The sequence below is a fragment of the Papio anubis genome, chromosome 2 (genome assembly GCF_008728515.1).
Source record: "Papio anubis isolate 15944 chromosome 2, Panubis1.0, whole genome shotgun sequence".
Lineage (NCBI taxonomy): Eukaryota > Metazoa > Chordata > Mammalia > Primates > Cercopithecidae > Papio > Papio anubis.
In genome coordinates, this window is record NC_044977.1 from 120,844,837 (window position 1) to 120,863,500 (window position 18,664).

At 41.0% G+C, this 18,664-nt stretch overlaps 1 protein-coding gene across 12 annotated transcripts in view; it reads left to right on the top strand.

Moving 5' to 3' along the window:
- The first annotated feature begins 1,416 nt into the window (after window positions 1-1,416).
- Window positions 1,417-18,664, top strand: part of PHC3 (polyhomeotic homolog 3) — an 87,405-nt gene continuing 70,157 nt past the window's right edge. For 9 of the 12 annotated variants that reach the window (XR_643947.4, XM_009201379.3, XM_003894849.4 and 6 more), the window contains exons 1-4: window positions 1,417-1,477; window positions 4,276-4,441; window positions 11,464-11,619; window positions 13,061-13,138. Coding sequence is in view for 11 of the 12 variants with exons in the window: in XM_009201379.3 (XP_009199643.1) it covers window positions 1,464-1,477; window positions 4,276-4,441; window positions 11,464-11,619; window positions 13,061-13,138 (414 nt within the window). In the remaining variant the exon portion in view is untranslated. The other 3 variants (XM_009201380.4, XM_009201382.4, XM_009201381.4) reach the window with 2 other exon arrangements.

The window sequence follows — 18,664 nt, forward strand, 5'->3', positions numbered from 1 at the left end:
AAGCTCACATAGAAAGGAAATGTTCTTTTCCCTTCCTTAGGCACATCCTGGAATACAGGATTTCTAAGATTAAGTATACTTTTCATTAGACCATATTACACTTCAGGATGGATTTGTATCAATACTTCATTTTCAGTTCTTGAAATTATTGTGACTCCATCATCTCACAAAATGCAAAAAGAGACATTGTCTATGGTTCATATGCTTTTTTTTTTTTTTTTCTGTAAAGGGTGGTAAAGATTTATTATACCCCTTGAACTTTAAAGTTTCCAAAGCACTTACTAAATCTGTTTCAGAACACTTTTTCCTTAGCCTCCTGAGTAGCCGGGACCACAGGTGCACACCATGACATCCGGCTAATATTTGTAGTTTTTGTAGAGATGGGATTTCCCCATGTTGCCCAGGCTGGTCTCAAACTCCCAGGCTCAAGCAATCCCCCCGACTTCACTTCCCAAAGTGCTGGGATTATGAGGGTGAGCCATTGTCCCCACCTTCAGAACACTTATTATATTGTATGCAAATGTCCATAAAACCCCCTCTGCTACTTCTTGGAAGACAAGGACTCATCTTTACTATTTCATATTTATATTGAAATGTGTTATTTTACTCATCTTTATGTGTTTGTCTCACACACCTGAGTTGTTGGCATTTAGCAGACCACACCAGCAAACTGGTGGCTGTTTCTGCTTGTTACTTGTGGTATTCAAGTTTGCAGTTCCTACTAAGCGCTCAGCAAATTCATATTGAAGCCATGAATGATATGCCTAGGGTAGTCAGGATGATTCCTTAACCACTCATTCACTGGCATCTGAACACTATCATTCAGCTGGAGAGAGGCACTGCTTGTTGGGACCCCCAAACTCCAAAGCTCCCAGGCAACAAGCCCTGCAGCCAGCCCTGAATGTCCTTTCCCCCTGAGACCTCAGCCTCCAATCCTCGTGGGTATTTTCTTTGAAACCACTCTGCAGTTTGCATAGACTTTGGTATATTTTAGATATTCTTCAAAATTTTTATTATTATTATTGTTGTTGTTGGGTTTTTTTTTTGGTAGAGTCAGGGTCTCACTTTGTTGCCAAGGCTCAAACTTGAACTCCTCGCTTCAAGAGACCCTCCTCAACCTCCCAAAGTGCCGGGATTACAGGTGAGCCACCGCGCCCGTATTCTTTAAATTTTAAATTTAACAATCTAAGATAACTTTTTATATCTTTATTACAGATCCCTCCCCAAGAAGATCTTGGACGAGAGAAAGCGAGAGGTTGGAGAGTAGACACTAGTATCTAAGTTGGGGAAACCTGGTCACTTTCCAGAGAGAGCAATTCCTGAGGTGGGCGGGGGCGATTGGAAGCTGAGGACCCCACGTGACCTCGGGCTCCTGGGGCTGAGCCGACCCCGCCCCTCCCCTCCCCGCCCGCCGCCTCCAGGGGGGCGCATGCGCAACCCGTGTTAGTGATGGAGGAGAGAAGATGGCGGAAGCGGAGTGAGTGACTAGATGGTGACTGATGTCGTAACTAGGGGGGCGAGTTGGGGCAGCGACACGTTCCCCCAGGGGAAAGCTCAGGGCTCTTTCGCGGGCAGTGTGGGGAAAGAGAGACTCGACACCCGTCTTATCGTGGAGGAGCCTGCTAGGCCCGTGTCGGGGGGCGAAGGCGAACTCTAGGGTTCAGTTGCCCTCCAGGCAGGAGCGCCCCTTCCGCCGTCAGGTCCCGGATCTGCTCGGCCTTGCGCGCAGGGTCACCGTTGGGACTCCGGGAGCTGGGGCTTTCCGGGGAACCAGCCCGGGTGGGCTCCTCAGGCGCTGTCATTTCTGCAAGTGGGCCCCTCGGGCAGCCTTGTTACGGCTGCCTGCGCAGGGGCCCGCGGAGGCTGCGTAGGGCAGGGCGGGCACTGCCAGGCCTCCTTCGCCTTCCGCTCTTTCCCGCCTCGGCACCACCCCACTCCTCCTCAGCGGGAGAACCCGAGACGCGGGGCTGTCCACAACCCTCGTGCCGGAGGCCTGCAGGAGTTGTCGCAGCGTGGGCCTGAGAGCGGCGGGGGCTGCTTGCAAGTCTCGTGAGGCTGAAAACACCCTGAAAGAAAGATCTTTCCCTCGAGTCTCTGGCTGCAGCGTTGCTGCCTCACAAGCAGGCCACATTCTTGTGTGTCGGTGTGACGTTATGCTTAGTTAACGACTCCAGAACTTACTGTTTCCTGGGTAGGCCTCTTGTGCACCAGAACTGCTGGCTGTATTTTGCGGGTATTAGTATGCCTAGACGGTGGAGTTTCCAAAATTGTTCTTTTGTGCCAGGCCTCAAAATGCAGTGCGATGGTTTGGCCAGTTCCACTCACCGATGTTTAGACTTACGCCTAGAATTTGGATTCTCTGTGACCATGTTTGGTTCGTAGTTAGAACTGTTTACCATACTGTTTGGATTGGAGGGCATGGTTGAGCAGATTAACACTTTAAAAAGACCAGAACGTAAGCTCGCCTTTTGCATGTCACTGGTACACTATACGGTAGTAGTATGACAGGCAGCAGTTTGGTAAAAAGTTTACCTTATCTACCACTAATACTGTATAATGTTGAACAGTTACTATATGATGCTGTGATTTGATTGGAAGGCAGTTTGGGAAAAAAAAAACCAAACCAGAAGCATAAAGATGTATGAATTATTCACTAATCCAAAAAGTAAGTGAGGAGTCAGCTTTCTTCCTGACGGTTTTCCTTTCACTTTTCCTCTTATTTTCTTTTTCTTTATTTGTGACAGCATCTTTCACTCTGTCTCCCAGGCTGGAGTGCAGTGGCGTGATCATAGCTCGCTGCAGCATGGACCTCCTGGGCTCAAGCGATTTTCCCACCTTAGCCTCCCAAGTTGCTGGGACCGCAGGCCTGTGCCATCAGGCCTGGCTAATTTTTTATTTTTCATTTGTAGAGACAGAGTTTCCCTATGTTGCCCAGGCTGGCTTTGAACTCCTCAGCTCAAGCAATCCTCCCCCAAAGTGGTAGGATGACAGGTGCAAACCGCCACTCAAGGCCCCCACTTTTCCTCTTATTAAATGTTTTTTTTTTGTTCGTTTTTTTCTACATTTGGTTCCTCAGAGAATATAAATACTGTTTACGTACGTAATATGGAACAAAGAAAATTTGTACTTAAAAAAGCAACGCTATGGGACTAGTGTATGTGTACCAATTAGTGCCAAATTCATTTGTTTTTTTGTGGAATAGAAAGTGTTCTTGTTACATTCTTGTCAGTACTGCTAATGTGGGCTGGGTGGGATTTAGTTTCTCAGAAGAAAAGACCTTAAAAAAAGGGAAGATAAAACCAGTATAATCTCTTGTGTGCTTTTCATCTTCGAGGTACATTTCTGACCCGACAAAAACTACTGCTGTTCTGGTTTCTAACAATATGGAGGTCCTTAGAATTGACTTAAAATGTTTGAATTTATTCAAATACAGATTCCGTATTTAGTGGAATTTTGTACAACAAGTAAGATTATAGTATTGGAGGGAAAAGATCAGAAAGTCTGGTATAAAAGGGTCTTTTACTGTCCATTCATGAGGAAGGGACATAATTTATGTTTTCAAAGTCTGGAGTAATTCTTTGTGAAAAAGATTTTGTAAGGATATGGGAAGTTGCTGTTAGCTGCTTCTCTGTGTTCTTACAGCAACCTGCTAATAAGTATAACTCAGTCATTAGAAGTACAGTGTTGTAGACTGATTAGGGAAAAGCCAATGTGAGTTAAAAAAAAATACTTTTTAACATTTTTTAAAAAGAACTTATTTTTTAAGCAAAGTATATATGGTAAACTAAACTAAGCTAGTTTAAGCAAAGTATATATGGTAAACTAAAACAGTCCTTAGGCATTCTGTTCTAATGTATAGGTAAGAATGACTTTAGTTTATAATTAGTGTAATCAAAAGAATGTAAAGAAGTGTTTTAAAATACTCTGATACTGCTTAAATTTTTATTTTCCCAGGTAGGTTAGTATTCTCTTATCACCTGTTTTGGTTTAAAACAAATCTTTCGGTAATGCAAAGATAAACTTTTGGCTATGCTTTATCTGAGTTACGTATTCTGAATCATTTGAATTCAAATGTAGTAGGTATTAACTATTAAATATGCTCCGTATATGTGAAGTATTTTTCCCTTCTAAGTGCTTACAGGGACTGTGTGCTCTCTTTTATGAGGGCGTTCCTAGCAGTTTAGATTACTGCTGATTATTTCTTTGGAATGAATATTCTTTAAAGCTCATAAGATAATGCTTTTACCAATACAAACCCTTTGTGTGACCTGCCAGATTTAAGGATCATAGTACAGCTATGGATAGTGAACCAAACCCGGGAACATCTTCTGTGTCAACAACAACCAGCAGTACCACCACCACCACCATCACCACTTCCTCCTCTCGAATGCAGCAGCCACAGATCTCTGTCTACAGTGGTTCAGACCGACATGCTGTACAGGTATTTCAGCTGTAGTGATGGGTAGTCTAAGACTTAAATGTCATATTACTTTTTGCTTAAGCCGGATTTATGTATTGTTTCATATTCTCAAATGTACAGTTAGAATTACTAATGTTTGAGTCAACTGTCTCAAACCGTTTTGTGTTGCTATAGCAGAATACCAAGACTGGGTAATTGTTTTATTTATTTATTTTTATTTTTTATTTTTATTTTTTTTTTTTTTGAGACTGAGTCTGGCTCTGTCGCCCAGGCTGGAGTGCGGTGGCCGGATCTCAGCTCACTGCAAGCTCCGCCTCCCGGGTTTACGCCATTCTCCTGCCTCAGCCTCCGGAGTAGCTGGGACCACAGGCGCCCGCCACCTCGCCCGGCTAGTTTTTTGTATTTTTTAGTAGAGACGGGGTTTCACCATGTTAGCCAGGATGGTCTCGATCTCCTGACCTTGTGATCCGCCCGTCTCAGCCTCCCAAAGTGCTGGGATTACAGGCTTGAGCCACCGCGCCCGGCAAGACTGGGTAATTGTAAAGAAAGGAAACTTACTTCTCATGTTTCTGGAAGCTGGGAAGTCCAATATGAAGGTGCTGGCATCTCACGAGGGCCCTCTTGTTGCCTCATTCCATGGTGGAAGACTAGAGAGCAAGATAACAAATTTGCAGCCTCAAGCCCTTTTAAAATATCCTTTAATCTATTCATGTGGGCGGAGTCCTTATGGCCTAATCACCCCTCAGGGGTCCCACCTCTTAACACTGTTGCATTGGAGATTAAGTTTCCAACACATACTTAATTGGGGGACACATTCAACCACAGCAACAGCCAACAAAGTTAATTAATAATCATACTATTGGCCAGGTGTGGTGGCTCACACCTATAATCCCAACACTTTGGGAGGCCAAGGCAGGCAGATAGCTTGAGCTCAGGAGTTGGAGACCAGCTGGGACAACATGTTAAAACCCCATCTCTACAGAAAATACAAAAATTAGCAGGGCATGGTGGTGTGCGCCAGTGGTCCGAGCTACTCAGGAGGCTGATGTGGGGGAATTGCTTGAGCCCAGGAGGTCAAGGCTGCAGTGAACTGTGATCGCACCACTGTACTCTAGTCTAGGTGACAGAGTGAGACCCCGTCTCAAAAAAAAAAAAAAAAAGGCCTGGTGTGGTGGCTCAAATCTGTAATCTCAGCGCTTTGGGAGACCAAGGCTGGCAGATCACTTGAGTTCAGGTGTTTGAGAACAGCCTTGCCAACATGGTGAAATCCCGTCTCTACTAAGAACACAAAAATTAGCCAAGCATGGTAGTGCATACCTGTAATCCCAGCTACTTGGGAGGCCGAGGCAGAAGAATCACTTGAACCCTGGAGGCAGAGGTTGCAGTGAGCCAAGTGCACCGCTGCACTCCAGCCTGGGCAAAAAGAGTGAGACTTCATCTCAAAAAAAAAAAAAAAAAAGCCGAGTGCAGTGGCTTATGCCTGTAATCCCAGCACTTTGGGAGGCTGAGGCAGGCGGATCACGAGGTCAGGAGATCGAGACCATCCTGGCTAACACGGTGAAACCCCGTCTCTACTAAAAATACAAAAAATTAGCCGGGCGTGGTGGTGGGCACCTATAGTCCCAGCTACGTGGGAGGCTTAGGCGGGAGAATGGCATGAACCCGGGAGGCGGAGCTTACAGTGAGCCAAGATTGCGCCACTGCACTCCAGCGTGAGCGACAGAGCGAGACACCGTCTCAAAAAAAAAAAATTTTTTTATATATATATATAAGTATATATAGTATTGAGAGGGCTTACATTTGTCAGCGTGTAGTTTATAAGATTATGTGTAAAGAAAATTGTAAGGGGAAAGTCTCTAGGGTGCTGCTGCAATGTGAAGACACTCAACCTAGAGCCCCAACATGCAGAATGGCTGTAGGTTTATCTATTTTATATTGGAACTCAAAATATAGACTCAAGGAGATCTGTTAAGGTGTGTAGATATGTTATGAAGTTCATTTTAAACCCAGGTGGCCTAAGACCCGTAAGCAGGAGGATCCATTCTAAATCCCTTAGGAGCAGAGGGGGAAGGGAATATTGAACTAGGAAGTCACTTAGTTGAGAAAGTAAAGTTTACTTAGTTAACATTTATGATAATGGAGGAGGTTGGGGCAATATGGTATTATATAAAAAAAGGCATGGACCTTCAACTCTATTATGCTTTGTTTGAATTCCGTTTTCATTATCTTTAGGAGTTACATAGCCTTGGGCATGAGACATAATCCCCTTAAGCCTCAGAAAACTAAAATGAGGGTGAGACTACCTATTTCATTAGTTACTCTGAGGATTAAATGAAGTATCTTTGAGATTAAATGAAGTATCTAGAACTGTGTAAGGCACATTATAGGTTTCCAGTAGGTAGTAATAGCTAATACTTATTGAATAATTACTACGTGCCAAACATTTGATAAATGTTACATGAATTACCTCCATTAATAGTTACCATCCCTCTATGAAGGAGCTATTATTATTATGTCCATTTTACTGATGGGAAAATAAATGTTTTAAATTGGCTAAATAACTTTCCCAAACTCACCTAGCTAGTTCTCAGACTTCAGCCTTTGTGCCCTTAATCACTCTGAATTCTTATTTTTTCTATTATACCTGCTTTCTTTCGGTAGAATCAGGGTAATTGCATCTACCCTGAAAACAACTGCTTGCAATATAGTCCTTCCTCTGCTCCATGTTTCCATGGTGGATACCCTAGTATAATGTCTATTTAACTATTTTATGGTTTAGGATTTAATTTTCCGAAGTAACTGTGGAGTGGAACCAGCCGGTTCACCAGAAATTAAAACTTGCATGCAGAGTGGGGTTTTAATGCTTTTTACCTTTCGCTGAGGTAACGGATGTAGGGAAAAGGATGTAGGGTTTTTTTTTTTTTTTTTTTTTTGAGGCTGAGTCTCGCACTGTAGCCCAGGCTGGAGTGCAGTGGCATGATCTCGGCTCACAGCAACCTCCACCTCCCCAGTCCAAGTGATTCTCCTGCCTCAGCCTCCCGAGTAGCTGGGATTACAGGCACGTGCCACCGTGCCCAGCTAATTTTTTATATTTTTAGTAGAGACGGGGTTTCACCATGTTATCCAGGATGGTCTCTATCTCCTGACCTGATAATCCGCCTGCCTCAGTCTCCCCAAGTTCTGGGATTATAGGCGTGAGCCACCGCGCCTGGCCCTTTTTTTTTTTTCCTCTCTCTCTCTGTTGCCCACGCTGGAGTCTGGTGGCATGATCACAGCTCACAACCCCCTGGGCTCAAGTGATCCTACTGCTTCAGCCTCCTGAGTAGTCGAGACTACAGGCACATGCCACTATGCTTGGCTAATTTTTTTATTTTGTAGAGACAGGATCTCACCGTGTTGCCCAGGCTGGTCTTGACCTTCTTTCTTTAAGCTATCCTCCTGCCTTGGCCTCCCAAAGTGCTGGGATGAGCTGCCACGCCTGACTGATAATATGATAGCTTAATATACTATTTTGTCCTCTAGTTTTCAATTAAGCTGCATAGATTAATAAAAAATTAATAAAAAGATACGTAGATGTAGATATATCTCATAAATAGCACTAACTCTGGTTCTTATGAGACCATAGAATTGCTTCTCCCAAAATGCAATCAATCAATATTTATTGAACTACTTACGTAATTCTTTAATTTTCCAGCTTTCGTTTTCAGTCCTGGGAATTCTCTTCACCCTCCTTGGGTGAATAAGAATTTATAATAAATAAGAACAATGTGCTGTATCTATAACTTTTATTTACTCATTGCTATAAGTTGAGCATTGAATAGTAGGGAAAGACTGTGCTGACAACAGAAAAAATGAGTATACTCTGACAAAAGTATGTATCAAATAGATTGTTATTTCAGTTTGATTTTAGAAGTTTTTTCTGGATATTGTCCAGTGATTTTAGAATTTTGTTATGGAATTAGAAGAGCAAATAGAGATTGATCTGACTAAAAAAGGTATGTTGTTGTAATACTGAATCACTTAATGCTGGCCTATAGTTGCCTGCAGGTAGGGGTCAAAAGCTCCCATTGATTTTGTGACAGAAATTTGTATCAGGCATAACAGTCTATAGTTGGAGAGATGAGATATTAACACATGAAAATAAACAATAACACAGAAATATGCTTTCTTGAAATTTAGATAAAAGGATTCATGATGGTTCATGATAAAAGGATTCATAAAAGGTTCAAGATGTCCTGAGAGACCCTCAAGCTATAGGATTATGGCACTATTATTCCCTTAGCTCTTTGAAGACTCTGGTTTGATGCTGCGATTAGGGTTCTGTGCTGTTTGAGTCACAGTGAGCACAGTGTGACTTTTGGATTTGGTTGTATAGGATTGACTTATTCTGACTTAACCTTTTGGACAAGTGTAGGAGGTTTCTCTGATTTTACTAGAGTACTTGTATATTTATTTATGAAGTTTCAGGCTCAGATTTTACATTTTACTAATAAATATTCACAATAATTAACACTTTTTAAGGAATTTTTAAAGTAAGAATAGTTTTATTCAATGTTGAAGCAAAACAAGGTATTTGACATTTAAAATTTTAAAAAATTATTCAGTAATTTTCTAAAGAAGAAATAGCTTTATAATTTTTTAAATTTTATTTTATTTCATTTTTTTTGAGATGGGGTCTTGCTCTGTCATCTAGGCTGGAGTGCAGTGGCATGATTTCTGGTCACTGCACCCTCCACCTCCTTGGTTCAAGCAGTTCTCCCACCTGAGCCTCCCAGTATCTGGGATTACAGCACATGCCACCATGCCTGGCCAATTTTTGTATTTTTAGTAGAGACAAGGTTTCGCTGTGTTGGCCAGGCGAGTCTTGAACTCTTGACCTCAGGTGATCAGCGTGCCTTGGCCTCCCCAAGTGGTGAGATTACAGGCATGAACCAATGTGCCCAGCTGCTTTGTAATCTTATATGATTATTAATAATACCTACTCATTGTAAGATTTTCAGACATTTATAGAAAAGTATGAACTAGAAGCTAAAAATCACCTCTAGCTACTCATCAGTGGTCTTTGAAAGTTTTCCTGTGGATTCTTTCAAATATATATATATTTTTGAGACGGAGTCTCATTTCGCCCAGGCAGGAGTGCGGTGGAGCTATATTGGCTCACTGCAAGCTCTGTCTCCCGGATTCACGCCATTCTCCTGCCTCAGCCTCCCGAGTAGCTGGGACTACAGGCGCCCACCGCCACATCCTGCTAATTTTTTGTAATTTTAGTAGAGACAGGGTTTCACCGTGTTAGCCAGGATGGTCTTGATCTCCTGACCTCATGATCCACCCGCCTCCGCCTCCCAGAGTGCTGGATTACAGGTGTGAGCCACTGTGCCTGGCCTGATTCTTTCAAATATTTTTTTTTTTTTTTGAGACGGAGTCTCGCTGTGCTCCCAGGCTGGAGTGCAGTGGCGTGATCTCGGCTCACTGCAAGCTCCGCCTCCCGGGTTCACGCCATTCTCCCGCCTCAGCCTCCCAAGTAGCTGAGACTACAGGCGCCCGCCACCACGCCCGGCTAGTTTTTTGTATTTTTAGTAGAGACGGGGTTTCACCATGTTAGCCAGGATAGTCTCGATCTCCTGACCTCGTGATCCACCCGCCTCGGCCTCCCAAAGTGCTGGGATTACAGGCTTGAGCCACCGCGCCCGGCCTCTTTCAAATATTTTAATATAAAAATGGTATCTTACTCTATATACTATTTTGTAACCCACTGATTTTTTTTTTGTTAGTAAATATAGATCAGTATCAGCAATGTGCACTATAGTGGTCAGTGGTTACCACAAGTTACGTTTACATTAAAATTAATTAAAATTCAATTTAAAATTAATTCAACTCTTTTTTTTTTTTTTTTTGAGACGGAGTCTTGCTCTGTTGCCGGGGCTGGAGTACAGTGGCCGGATCTCAGCTCACTGCAAGCTCCGCCTCCCGGGTTTACGCCATTCTCCTGCCTCAGCCTCCCAAGTAGCTGGGACTACAGGCGCCCGTCACCTCTCCCGGCTAGTTTTTTGTATTTTTTTTAGTAGAGATGGGGTTTCACCGTGTTAGCCAGGATGGTCTCGATCTCCTGACCTCGTGATCCGCCCGTCTCGGCCTCCCAAAGTGCTGGGATTACAGGCTTGAGCCACTGCGCCCGGCCTAAATTAATTCAATTCTTTGGTTGCACTGGCCACATTTTAAGTGCTCAGTAGGCACATATGACTAGTGACTACTGTATAGGACAGCACTGATCTACATTACTATTTGTAATGACTGCATGGTAAAGGTATTTCTCTCCACACCCAAGCCCTGAATTCTACCAAGTTTTATCCAAAAAGGTTATACCAACTTAAATTATTACTAGCAGTATAGGAGTATTGGCTTCCTCAGGTAGTAGTAATAGTCTTTTAAATCTTTATCCATCTGAAAGTTGGAAAATAGTATCATGTTTTAATTTGTAAGTTTTTGACTACTGGTGAGGTCGAAAATCTTTTGAAATGCTTAGTTGGCCTGTCTTTTGTGAATTGTCCACTGGGTTTTGTTGTTGTTTTTTTTTTTTTTTTGAGACGGAGTCTCGCTGTGTCGCCCAGGCTGGAGTGCAGTGGCATGATCTCCACTCACTGCAGCCTTTGCCTCCCAGGTTCAAGCAATTCTCCTCCCTCAGCCTCCCGAGTAGCTGAGACTACAGGCATGTGTCACCACACCTGGCTAATTTTTCGTGTTTTTGGTAGAGAGGGGTTTCACCATGTTAGCCAGGATGGTCTCGAACTCCTGACTTTGTGATCCGCCCACCTCGGCCTCCCAAAGGCTTGCACCACTGCTTCCAGCCCACTGGGTAGTTTTGATGTGTACAGGTTAGTGGTTTCTAGTGATATGTAACTAGGAAAGAGATATGTTAATAAGCTTGATGATATTATGTATTAAAACAGTGAAATTTTAAACTGCTACTTTTTTATATTTTCATTTTCTGATTAAGATAAAGGTTGAGATTATGGTTTGACATTGGTTCAATTGACTTATCACAGGTAATTCAACAGGCGTTGCATCGGCCTCCCAGCTCAGCTGCTCAGTACCTTCAGCAAATGTATGCAGCCCAACAGCAGCACTTAATGCTGCATACTGCAGCTCTTCAGCAGCAGCATTTAAGCAGCTCCCAGCTTCAGAGCCTTGCTGCCGTTCAGGTAAGACTAAAACAAATTAAGAGTTTATGAGACCAAAGTTTCTGTTTTCTGTAAGTAGTTACTGAAAATAAATACATTGGGTATTATTTCAGAGTTCTCAGATGTCCTGTGGTTATTTTTCCTGAAGGAAATATATTAATAGGTTGCCAAATAGAAGTTAATTGAGAAAAAGGGGCTATGTTTTTTATGTTACTCTGTTTCTAGCTTTTGTCTCGGTACTTTTTATCCAGACTGGAGAACTGCAACTAGTGGCTTTGTTATATGTATATAGTTCTAGGTACAACAGTGGGTACTTAGGCTTACATAAATTGTATTTTTACTAAAAATAAGATTTAAAAAATTATGTAGGTAATTATACTCATTAAAAAATCAAAATAAAAAAATGAAACGGGCCGGGCGCGGTGGCTCAAGCCTGTAATCCCAGCACTTTGGGAGGCCGAGATGGGCGGATCACGAGGTCAGGAGATCGAGACCATCCTGGCTAACCCGGTGAAACCCCGTCTCTACTAAAAAATACAAAAAAAAAAAAAAAACTAGCCGGGCGAGGTGGCGGGCGCCTGTAGTCCCAGCTACTCGGGAGGCTGAGGCAGGAGAATGGCGTAAACCCGGGAGGTGGAGCTTGCAGTGAGCTGAGATCCGGCCACTGTACTCCAGCCTGGGCGACAAAGCGAGACTCCGTCTCAAAAAAAAAAAAAAAAAAAAAAAAACGATTTTAAATTGTTTATAAGAGATAAAGTAAAACTGTTCTTTTACCCTGCCTACCACTGTTTCCCATTCTTCAAAGGTGGCCACTGTAACAATTTAATACATACTTCTCCAGAAATTATCTATACAAAGATATGTATATCCATCTTTCTAAAATCCAATCATATTATTCCCACTGATAACAGGATTTCATTATTAAATGCTTGTTTTTTAAAAATATTTTTGTTACTATTGTACTATTTAAATAAAGCTGTTAAGATTTAATCTTAAATCCCCTCACCGGAGGAGGATCTCAGTTGACTGAACCTGAAAAAGGTTTATTTCTGTTACCAGTAGATTCTCAGCTGTTGCTTCTTCTTAGTAGTGTAATTTTAAATAACATGTTCGTGATACAAGTTTAGGAAACTGAAACCCACTGGCACTTGCTGTAGCTCTAATTTCTTTTTCATAACTCTGGAGTAATGATTCCACTTTAAAGATGACAGAGACCCGTAAAGTGAAACTGACAATAAAGTAGTTAATAAAAATAAGACTAGTCTTTGGATCCCGTTTTCACCATTCAGCTTTTTCGTATTTAAAAAATCTGTTTAACCAAAGCTTAAGCCATGTTGACTGTAAAATTGTTTCATGCATAGGCCGTTTGACATTTATTGTTGTGGTTTGGTGTTATCATGGTACCAGAAAGTTCTTAACTTTAGGTTTTTACCGATGTATTATAAAAGTCTTACTATTTTAGGCAAGTTTGTCCAGTGGAAGACCTTCTACATCTCCCACAGGAAGTGTCACACAACAGTCAAGTATGTCCCAAACATCTGTAAGTTCCCTAAATTTTTTTTTCCTGGATTTAAAATTTTAAAGAATTGTTTTCCAAAAGTAAACTTGTTATTTATGAAGCCGTTATTATAATTTGTTGCATGCTGTTTAAAGTAACAATTGCCCAGAAATAGGAATGATAAAATTCAAGAATTCATAACTAGTGTTAAACTTATGAAAATCTGAGTCTTAAAAATACTTTTGTATTATTTCTTGTATATCTTTTTGCATTGATCATGTTCAGATCTTAAGTGGTTTCAGTTTTCAGTGTGTATTGAAAGCCTGAAATATACAATGCAGAGATATTGGCCATGAATTTACTGTGATATACAATAGAATGTCATGTCCTTGGTAGACATCTAAGCATTTCTAACTTTGTGCCATTCACATTTTAGAAATTATACTTTCAGCTTACATGAGTTATTTGGGTTCAATTTGCAAGTATCCATTCGATATAGGGTAATTTATTTTGAGAAAGGAGTAAAAGAAAGCTGATTTGCTATATTGCACAAATATATTGGGAAATTGTGCAAAGTTTCCCAGGTAAAATAAATTTATGGGCATGATAATACTTGTTTAGCTTTAATTTTGGTATAATTTTAAACTGCAAGAATAATTAAAAAATTTCTGTATATACTCTACTCAGATTAATCAATTATTAGCATATTGCCCCATTACTTTATCATTCATTCTTTCCCACTACATGTGTACATATTATTTTTTTCTGAGTCATTCGTGAGTTGAGACATGTTCCTTTATTCCTAAATCCAAATTCCTAAATACTTTGATGTGTATTTCCTAAGAACAAGGCTATTGTTCTGTGAAGCCACGGAAAAATTATTAAATTCAGGAAATATAACATGGATACAATGCAGTTCATATTCACATTTCATCATTTGTCCAAGGTTTCCCAACCTCATCACTGTGGACATTATGAGCCAGATAATTCTTTGTTGTCGGGGGCTATTGTGTACATTATAGGATGTTTAGCAGCACCCCTAGCTACTAGATACCAGCAGCTTGTGGTCTTTCTCCTTCCTCTAGTGTGACAACTAAAGGTGTCTCCTGGTGGGGAGCAAATTGCCTTTACTTGAAAACCTAGTAATGTCCTTTCTAGATACTTTTTCCTGGTCCAGAATGGTAATACTTTGATACTTCATAAAATTGGCTCCCATACAATATAGTTTGTAGTTTAAGGAATTGAAGGCGAAATTGTGCTGTATTTCTTCAGCTAAGGGTATGGTCTTTGCTAAATACATGCTGTGGTCAGCATATAGTTTTTTTTTTTTTTTTTCATGGGAATGTCCTGGAGTAGGAACAAGATTAGATTAAAAAGTTACCTATGACTTGAAGATGTTAAAGAAAATGAAAAAGTTAAGTAATGTAACCTAGCTCTAAGCATTAATACTGTAGTTTGGTCATTGACATCAGATGTCTTTAATTAATACAATGGTAGTGGGAAAGGAGTGGTAAACATTTTGTGGGCTACTGAAGGGAATTATATAGACAAATTCTTTATTCTGCAAAATACTGGAATAATGATAGGATATATTTGTATAGATATGTTATTTTGATTTTTTTTCCTTCATGTTATTAAAAGGTATCTTTTTAAACTGTTTTCTTTCATTATGGCTTTATGTATGTGACATTCACAGAAGTTAGAATTCTAGTGGTTGTTATTATATGTATGACATTGTTAATGATACTTGTCATAAACCAGCAGTATTATACCATGAAGTATGCCAAAAGCTGTAAATGGCTGGTGGGAGAAGATAAGTAGGAAGAACAGATTCCCAGTAAAATAAAGGAATAAAACATTACATTTGCTTTATTTAGTATCCTTTGTGAGCTTCTGCTCACGTAATTTGACTAGCAGTAAAAATTATAGTGCCCAAGGTAACTTAGTAAGTTTAGATCAATATCCAAAAAGGAGGTGGAGCGTGGTAATAGAAATCTCAAGTGGTGATGATAATGAGCCATCAGGTAGCAGACTAGTAGTTTTCAGAGTTCTGGTTATTTTGAGTTAGGTTTCCAGATAACAGTGAAGCCATGGGAAAGGGTCCATTCTCCAGAAGAAAAAAGGGCTGTCAAATAACCAACTGGGTAGTTGGGGCTTAGAGTAGAAGTGGGATCCCAATGGGGAAATGGAATATTATTTAAAAAATCAAGTCAAAAGTCCGATCATACCACCTGGGGGAACTGTGTACCTACCGACTGTTCCTATTGTGAAAACCTGAAATGCTCTAAAATCTGAAATTTTTGCACACTAACATGACTCTCAAAGGGGGAGTGTCCATTGGAACATTTTGGATTTTGGATTTTTAATTTTGGCATGCTAAACTACTTTGTATCTTTCCAAAATCTGAAAAACCAAAACAAAGAAAATCCGAAACACTTCTGGTCCCAAAGATTTCATATAACAGATACTCCATCTATATGTGGTTTGGAGAGTAGACTATTGTTAATTGAATGTATAGGGAACTAGTGGGTACCTGCATTCTTTTCTTTAATTAGAATCATGACTAATTCTAAATAATTGTCAGTAGTGGAGGGGTGATTTTATGATTGTTTGGCTTTGAAACTAATTTGGACTGAGCCTTTAGGTTTATGTCTTTAGTATTTCAACTTCAATGGGGCAAAGATTTAGTTAAATTTTAAAATGGAAGTTAAACCAACTAAAAATTTTACTGCTACCAAAAAAACAGCATAAGCAAAGTGAAAACAAAATGGGAGAAAATATGTTTGCATAAATGGGTAATATTTCTTCTCTTTTTCACTTTAATTTTTTTTCAAAAAGGAAGACAGAATTTTAGCCTTTTTTTCTTTTCTTTTTTTGAGACAGAGTCTTCCTCTGAGGCTGGAGTGCAGTGGCACAATCATAACTCACTACCACCTCCATCTCCCAGGCTCAAGTGATCCTTCTACCTCAGACTGCTGAGTAGCTGAGACTACAGGCACACACCAGTACGCCTGGCTAAGTGAGGTCTTGCTGTGTTCCCCAGTCAGACTAGTCTCGAACTCCTGAGCTCAAGTGATCCTCCAACCACAGGTCACAAAGTGCTGGGATTATGTGGTATAGGCATGAGCCACTACACCTGGCTGATAATATTTCTAAAATACCAAAGACTGTTATATTAGTAAGATGAACAGTGAGAATTCACAGAAGATCTTAGTTGGTAATTTTTAAAAGAAAGACTATTTTTTTTTTTGAGATGGAGCATTGCTCTGTCTCCCGGAATGGAGTGCAGTGGTGCAATCTTGGCTCATTGCAACCTCCTCCTCTTGGGTTCAAGCGATTCTTCTGCCTCAGCCTCCCAAGCAGCTGGGACTACAGGCATACGCCACCATGCCTGGCTAATTTTTGTATTTTAAGCAGAGATGGGGTTTTGCCATGTTGGCCAGGCTGTTCTCGAACTCCTGACTTGAAGTAATCTGCCCTCCTAGGCCTCCTAAAGTGCTGGGATTACAGGCATGAGCTACTGTGCACGGCTATGTTTTGACTTCTAAACACATGAAAATATATTTAACATATCAATAATAAATGTATGTAAAAAGGCTGGGCATGTTGGCTTATGCCTGTAATCCCAGCACTTTGGGAGCCCAAGGCAGGCAGATGATACCCCATCTCTACAAGCAAAATACAATAAAAAAAATTAGCTGGATGTTGTGGTAAGCGCCTGTAGTTCCAGCTGCTTTGGAGGCTGAGGTGGGAGGCTTACTTGAGCCCAGGAAGTGAAGGCTGCCGTGAGCTGAGATCGCACCACTACACTTCAGCCTGGGTGATAGAGCAAACCCTGTCTAAAAAAATAGAAATATATGTACAAATAACAATGAAGTACTGTTTTCATCTGTCAAACTAGAAAACAAGGAAAAACATTTACACAATACCTATTGTTGGCAAGAATGTGAAAAAGTAGGTATACTCATACACTATTAGTGGGAATATAGATTGGTGCAACTCTTTTGGAGGGTTATTTGGCAGTGTGTGTTAAACTTTAAAACGTACATGCCCTTGCTGAGAATGGTGGCTAATTCTTGTGATCCTAGTGCTTTGGGAGGCTGAGGTGGGGGGATCACTTGAGTCTAGCAGCTTGAGACCAGCCTGGGCAACATAGACCCCATCTAATAAAAAGAAATTAGCCAGGCGTGGTGGTGTGTGCCTGTAGTCCCAGCTGCTCAAGAGACTGAGGCAGGAGGATTGCTTGAACCTAGGAGTTTGAGGCTATAGTGAGCTATAATTGTGCCACTACACTCTAGCCTGGGCAACAGTATGAGACCCTGTTTCAAAAAAAGCCAAAAGAATCTGTGCGTACCCTTTCATAATAGCACTCTCACTTTTAGTGACATAATTAAAAATGACCTAGATAATTATGCCCATATGCATGATATATAATAGTGAAAAATTATAAATAATATAAATGCCCATTAATTGAGGATTAGTTAAATAAATGATAGTTAATTCCTACGGTAGAATACTATAGCTACTAAAAAGTACTGTATATTTGTCTACAGAGAGACTTGGATTTTCATTATGTATTGAGTGTAAAAAGCAAGAATGCATTGTGTAAGCTTGTTTAACTTATTTATTTTGGTGGTTCTCTTTGCAGTCTAAAATTAATTGGGGCCAGGCGCAGTGGCTCATGCCTGTAATCCCAGCTTTTTGAGAGGCTGAGGCAGGCAGATCACTTGAGGTCAGGAGTTCAAGACCAGCCTGGCCAATGTGTGAAACCCTATCTCTATTAAAAATACAAAAATAAGCCGGCCGTGGTGACATGTGCCTGTAATTCCAGCTACTTGGGAGGCTGAGGCAGGAGAATCGCTTGAACCCGGGAGGCAGAGGTTGCAATGAGCCGAAATCACGCCGCTGCACTCCATCCTGGGTGGTAGAGCGAGATTCCATCTCAAAAAATAAAAATATAAAATTATTATTTGGTTCCTCTTTATGTCTTCTGTTTCTTTAGGGAGACCTTTTTTTTCTCTTTTTTAAAAAATTTGTTTTAGGTATGCTCGTTGTTGCTTATTTGAACCATTATTTTTTTAAGAGATGGGGTCTCACTATGTTGTCCAGGCTGGCCTCCAACACCTAGGCTCAGGTGATCCTCCTGTCTTGGCTTCCTAAGTAGCTGGAACTATAGATGCATGCTACTGGGCCTGACTTCTTTGAAGCATTTTTATGATGGCTGCTTTGTCATATAATTCTTTTTTTTTTTTTTTTTTTTGAGACAGGGTCTCACTCTGTCACTCAGACTGGAGTACAGTGGCATGATCTTGGCTCACTGTAACCTCCACCTCCTGGGTTCAAGCAGTTCTCATGCCTCACCCTCCCAAGTAGCTGGAATTACAGGCGTTTACTACCATGCCCGGCTAATTTTTTTATTTTTAGTAGAGACGGGGTTTCTCCGTTTTGGCCAGGCCAGTCTTAAACTCCTGACCTCAGGTGATCAGCATCCCGAAGTGCTGGGATTACAGGTGTGAGCCACTATGCCCAGCCTTCATCATGTAATTCTGATATCTTTGTTATCTAGGT